Source organism: Lutjanus erythropterus, chromosome 10 (genome assembly GCF_056507025.1).
Source record: "Lutjanus erythropterus isolate fLutEry1 chromosome 10, fLutEry1.hap2, whole genome shotgun sequence".
In the NCBI taxonomy this organism is placed as follows: Eukaryota; Metazoa; Chordata; class Actinopteri; order Lutjaniformes; family Lutjanidae; genus Lutjanus; species Lutjanus erythropterus.
The window spans coordinates 39,610,157-39,616,232 of record NC_139326.1 but is presented as its reverse complement, the minus strand read 5'-3'; the positions used below and the strand labels follow the sequence as shown (position 1 = coordinate 39,616,232).

At 36.5% G+C, this 6,076-nt stretch overlaps 1 protein-coding gene across 1 annotated transcript; it reads right to left on the bottom strand.

The window, feature by feature from the left end:
- Positions 1-1,837: 1,837 nt before the first annotated feature.
- On the bottom strand, positions 1,838-5,643 carry LOC146320875 (kallikrein 1-related peptidase b9-like). Its single transcript, XM_084729323.1, has 6 exons — positions 5,521-5,643; positions 4,472-4,646; positions 4,094-4,276; positions 3,872-3,936; positions 3,304-3,464; positions 1,838-2,168 (listed from the first exon to the last, which is right to left on the bottom strand). The coding sequence occupies exons 1-6, from the start codon at positions 5,558-5,560 to the stop codon at positions 1,986-1,988; spliced, it is 807 nt and encodes a 268-aa protein (XP_084585449.1). The 5' UTR covers positions 5,561-5,643; the 3' UTR covers positions 1,838-1,985.
- Between the last annotated feature and the right edge of the window lie 433 nt (positions 5,644-6,076).

The window sequence follows — 6,076 nt, the reverse complement described above, 5'->3', positions numbered from 1 at the left end:
AAATGAATATTACAAAAACCTCACACACACACACACACACACACTGTGGTCCTCAAATGACTGCTCACTCACAAGTACACTCCTATTTGTCCCTGTATCAGTCCTCCTCCATCTGTCAATGAATAAACATCAAAGTAAACAATGGAGATTTAACAAGTCTTGGCTTGAAGATGAAGAGTTTGTGTCTTTGATAAGAGAGAGAATATCAGAGTATATAAATGATCATTTAACATCTGTGGCCTCAATACAAACAGTATGGGAGGCATTTAAAGTAACATGTAGAGGATGGATAATTCTAGAGATTGATCTAGATCTAGAGATCTACAGCACCCCGCTCTAACTGCTAGAAATAGTTCTAGATGCATGCATGCATGATGCATTATGGGTAACATGATTGCACTGACTCATTTTTTCGTAAGTTAAATTACAGTGAGAGTGAAGATGTGGACGGTCACTACTGCTGAGGTTAGGTGGTACTTTTCATGCTCTGTTCAGGCCACATAAAACACAACAAACTCTCCACTGTTTCCAAATCCACCCTGTTATTAATAATATATTCACACTCATCATTTATGTTTTTCTCTGCTTCTTGTTGAAAAGTTCCATAGTACAACAGATCAAATGTTATTTATTTTACACTGCTGACATTCTCACAAGTTGTGTTCATGTGAATGATGTAGTGACATGAAGTGACGGAGCTTCTCCTCTGATCTCTGGACTTACACTGTTTGGGGCCCTGATGTCTTCAGGGTCTCTATGCAACCACACAGTCCACATATGGCAAGAAACGTCCCTGACTACTGGACTGATCAGCCTTATTTTTCTGGTGAACATTCATGACTGTATGCTGAAGGAGCTCTGTGATTCACAACTCTTTAAAAACTTCTTTTTTTTTTTTACAACCTTCATGTCTTTATATTTTATGGTTTTATGTTTTCAGGTCATCACATTTCTTCAAACTTGACACAAATGAACACTTTGACTGAAATATGAAATCTTGCTGCTCAAAGGTCAAAGGTTACTGTGACCTCACTAAACATATTTTTGGACCATAATTCACAAATTCATACACTAATTAGGACAAACGTACAAGTAAATTTCTAACAGGTTAAAATGATGAGGTGATGACATTTTATATCCAAAAGGTCAAAGGTCAACTTCACTGTGACATCATAATGTTCAGCTGTCTATCAGTCCTCTGTCCTCCTCTCAGTGAAGACAGCATGTTTCTACCTGGAAATGATTCACTGGAATCACACATGTAGAGTGACAACTTTCATTTTACCAAAAAATACACTTAATACCTTTAATTTAATTCCTTCAAAGTTGCAGGTCAATATAGTGGTAAGTTCCATATTAAATTCCTTCAGTCTTCACTACAGACATGATATGATTCTGGACAGACATGGACATAAACTGTAACTTGACTGCTTGGTGGAGACAAACAAGTGTGAGGCAGTACTTCTATTTTCTGACTGCTCTGTTTTATCCGACCATCGACAGCTGACTTCTCTCTCTTCTTAACCGACCACTAGGGGCCGCAAGAGATCAACAACTGCTTCAGTTTCACATGTTGTTTCAGCTCAGGACAATGTATGTGGAGGTCATGTTAATGTTGCTGGAACATATTGTTTATCATCAGTGTTGTTGAAAGAAGACAAGACATCTATTATTATCCCTTTGTAGTTTTTCCATACAATGACAATATAATAACAGACAAAATCACTTCTTAAAGGAAAATGTGTGACTGCAGATTTCTGCTTTTCTTTTCATCAGAACAACAGTATAGAAGCAAGAAACTTTTATGACTCAGACACTTCTTTGTAAAGTCATGCTGTAGAATCACATTTATTCTTTATTTTAAAGGACTTTACACATGATCACTGAACATTTAATGTAAACCAATTCATTTTAAATTCATCAATGGTCATTTTAGACAAACTCAACAATGTGACCTGTTTGTTAAATGACAGGACATTTTACAACTAACCACACCCAAAACAATCTTTTATTTTGTCAAGTAAAGTTTTGGCAGTAGTGTTTTTGATCCAGTCCATGTAAGAACAGACATCCATGAATTCAACTGGTTCAGTACAGGCAGTACGACCAGTGGTAACAATGACACCATAAATCATGTTGTTGTGCACCGCTCCTCCACCAGAGTCACCCTGTGAGAGAGATTTATATTGTTAGTTTCAGACTTTTACTTTTTTTTTTAAATTACTTTTTGTACTACATTAAAATGGGAAAACTCATTTTTCTGCTGCAGTGACTATACCAGCGTGTTTAAATCTAAGTTAGTGTACACAGTTCCAGTTAGTGCAAATTCCTGATATAATAATTATATTTGATACTACAATTTATTACAGTCAAAAACTAAATTAAACAAAAATTGTTTCAGTAAATGTGAAAGAAATCTGACAGAACAAAGTCTGAAACAATGGCAGAAAATTATGAACACACTAAGACATAATAGAAAATAACAATATTTAATAAAAAGTAAAAAAAAAAAAAAATGAAATTCCAAGACTGATCAAACAGATGAGTGAACTGGTTCAAAGCCAAATGACTTTATCACCTTGAAGCTTAAAATGCAGTTTTTGTACATAAATTTGGACCTTCTCTCCTCCAGAGATGCAACTTTCTCACTGTCTCCATGGTTACATGTTTTTGACAAGTTTATACAGTATAGGGCCTGTTTAAAGGAGTGTTACACACTTTTCAGTGTTACACACACTTACACCAACACCTCCAACAGGGGAAAGTAACTAAGTACACTTACTCAAGTAGAGTTGCTACATAAGTACACATTCAAAGTACTTTTAAATCTATTAATGCTCCTTCTACTCCACTCCATCTCAGAAGCTTTTTACTTCACTACATGTCTGACAGATATAGTTATTAGCTGCTGACAGGGAGCATTTTTCTGGACCATGACTACTTTTACTTGTTATATTCAAAGTACATTCCGCTGATAGTACTTACATACTTTTACTCAAAAAAAGTTTTTTAATGCAGGACTTTTACTTGTAGTGGAGTTACAGTGAGGAGTACATTAGTCAATTAAAAAGAAAGAGATTCTTTTAGCTTATTTTATTTTTGTTGTTATATTTTCTGGTTATTACATTGGAAACACTTCTGCTTTTGTCAACAGGGACATCATCAAAATATTAAAGTTCCTGTAGCTTTAAGTCTTTTTAACTGAAGTTCTTGGATGTGGGGAGAAGTGTGAGGATGCCCTCTATCTGTAAAACTTACAATGACTGTAGAAAAGATAGAAGGGTAGAAAACAAGCTCACTCACTTTACACACATCCACTCCAGGAGTTTGTCCACAGAAGCTGTGTTCATGTGGCTTTGGGTTGATTGAAGGTTTGTTGATCCACGGACAGTCAACAACATCGATCTCTGCACATTGGAGATCATTTGTTCTGGGTTCTAGATGAGAATAGAAAAGGTCTTTTTACTACATTACCCAGACTACTTGACTTGTACACAGAAAATCATTCCACCAACAAATGAAGAAAACATTGGAATCTCATTATTTATTCTTTCTGATCCTTCATGTAAATATGTGTCATCAATGTTAGCAAACATAGCAGAAAAATAAGACAGTAACTGTGATATAGATAATTATGATAAAAGAAATCAGATTCATCAGACTTGTGTTGTTATTAGAGCTGTTAACTTATAGACTAAGATGTTGTTCAGATGTGCTCTGACACTGATGTTGTCACATGATGTTATCACCTGTGGTTGATGGATAACTGAGCATCAGCAGAAATAAAAGAGCCTCTCTTGTTGCTTCAAGCAGCACTGATGATGAAAATTATTTCTCTGTTAAATATGTGACATTAAGACAGTCTTCCTACCATGAGGTTCACAGCGTGGACAGGGTACAACTGAGCTTCCATGACCTGCAATCTGGACTTTATCTCTGAAATACAAACAAAAAAGGTCAGAGTCTCCAAAAGACACCATCAAACTTTCACCATCATGACTTTGCATTTAAAAAAGAATCTACTGGATTTTCTCATTTGGAGTTCCTCAAGTTGAGATTTCAGACTTATTAAAAGGAAAAGGTCTGAACTCACTTCTTGGGACTGGGACGCTTTTTACAGTCAGGAGGTTTTACAGGGTCGATATCAGTAGGTTTAGGCAGCTTCCACAGCATGATGTCATGTTTCTTGCCATTTTCCTCGTAGATCACAGATTTTACTGGGATTTTTGCTGGTTGTCCTGGACCTGGATGTACTTCTAAAACTGCCTTCTTAGCCCTGGAGGTTAAAGAGAAACATCACTGCATCACTGTAACTATATCATGTATTAAGGTCAGTAATTACTGAAAATGAACATAAGCAATTCTATCTGCATTTTGGGAATGCTGCTGTTTTACATCTCATCATCATTGCTACTTTCAATGACAAATAGCAAAATAATGTTTCTACATTTGAAGTAAAACTTTCACTCACTCAGGTTCACAGTGAGCTGCAGTCAGAATCCACTGGTCAGTGATCAGAGAGCCACCACACACAAAGTTGTTGTTCTCATCAACTAACTTCACATGGTACAGACGCTCTTTATCACCGCACTTTTTACCTCCGATGATTCTCTTCTGTAGATCCTCCGCTGTGCTCACTGTGACACCTGAAAGACAAAGACGTCCACCAGGTGACTGTGAGTTACAACACTGGTTGTTGTATTCTCTCTATGAAGTTATCAATATACATGATCAACTGTGCCAGAAATTATTACAGTTTCTTTCAAAAACAGACATTTTCCCTACACTCAGTTACCTTTTGAAAATTCTTCTCACATTTGTCTTTATACATATGAAGCTCAATGGTTTATTTTGCATCTAAACCAAATACACTATTCTCAGGATCAACCATCTCATCGACCTGTGATTGGCCAAAGTCTCTGGTCAGAGTCTAGATTTTTTAAAGCCTGAAAACAGAGCCAGGAGGAGGTGCAGATGTCCACTGGACTGCTGTATCCCTCCACTTTGACAGCATCATCCTCAGCCTTGCTTTTGCACATTTAAATTCCTCTTTTAAACTTAATCACAAAATCCCTTTCAGTACACTGTGAGGTGGTGTGGGTCTCCTGGTCACTCTGTGAAAACTAATCATTCTCTCTATTAACTCCTTCTTCTCATTCCATCCACTATTCAGTCCCTTCAGAATTTTGTAGGCTGTTTTTTAGATTGTCGCGGCATAAAATGTCTGATTTCATGGCAGCTTTTCTAAAAAATTGCAAAGTATGTTGCAATGTTTTTTAAGCTTTTTTTTTTAATTAAATCATATGAGCATGTTAAAATTGCAAAATTAAGTTGCGGAGCTTTTTGTATAATTCATTAAAATCAAAGGCAACTTGTTCCAAGAAGAACAAAACCACACTTTCTTCTGAGTGTTCTCATTAAACATAGAATTACTACTTTAGAAAAACATACATGTTATCTAAGTGTGTATAAAAGAGTTGAAGTAAGTATCAGAGATGTAAACTATAGTTGTGTACTCACCGACACACAGCAAAAGGAGAAGACGTGTTACACCACCCATCTTTGTTGATGACTGTCCTCCTGGTGCAACAGTGGTGACTTTTTAAATCTGCTCACGCTGTCCTGTGGGCCTTCAGGCCACCAATCAGTTGGTGAAGGTTTATCAACACAAACCTAACTGGCTACGAAGGTCTGCACTGATGCAAATTTCTCAGCAAGTGTTCCCACCCTCATCTGACAGAAAGTGACGACAGGAAAAATACTACAAAGAGAAGAAAAAAGTGTCCCTTCATCAGCAGGCAGGTTAGACAAACCTGGAACCAGGGCTGAGAGGGTCACTTTAAAAATCTACTCCCAAACACTTACTAATTACCTGTTCAAATGTCATCAGTAACATCATCCAAGTATCACAATAATAAAGTCATGTAACTTCATCACTCTAACTGTTGGATTTTCTCTATATCAAAAGAGAGAAATTGTTTAGCTTCATATAATGTTTTATTTTTATGAGTTATTCATTGTTTGTCCAGCTGTTCCTTCCTTTGTTATGTGTGAATGAACATTTAGGTTATTAGCA

Excerpts from the sequence above, each read along its gene's own strand:
- LOC146320875 (XM_084729323.1), bottom strand. The coding sequence starts at position 5,560 with ATGGGTGGTGTAACACGTCTTCTCCTTTTGCTGTGTGTCG. Across the intron at positions 3,937-4,093 it reads AAGCGTCCCAGTCCCAAGAA|AGATAAAGTCCAGATTGCAG; the intron begins GTGAGTTCAGAC and ends TTTGTATTTCAG. Across the intron at positions 2,169-3,303 it reads CTGGAGTGGATGTGTGTAAA|GGTGACTCTGGTGGAGGAGC; the intron begins GTGAGTGAGCTT and ends TCTCTCTCACAG.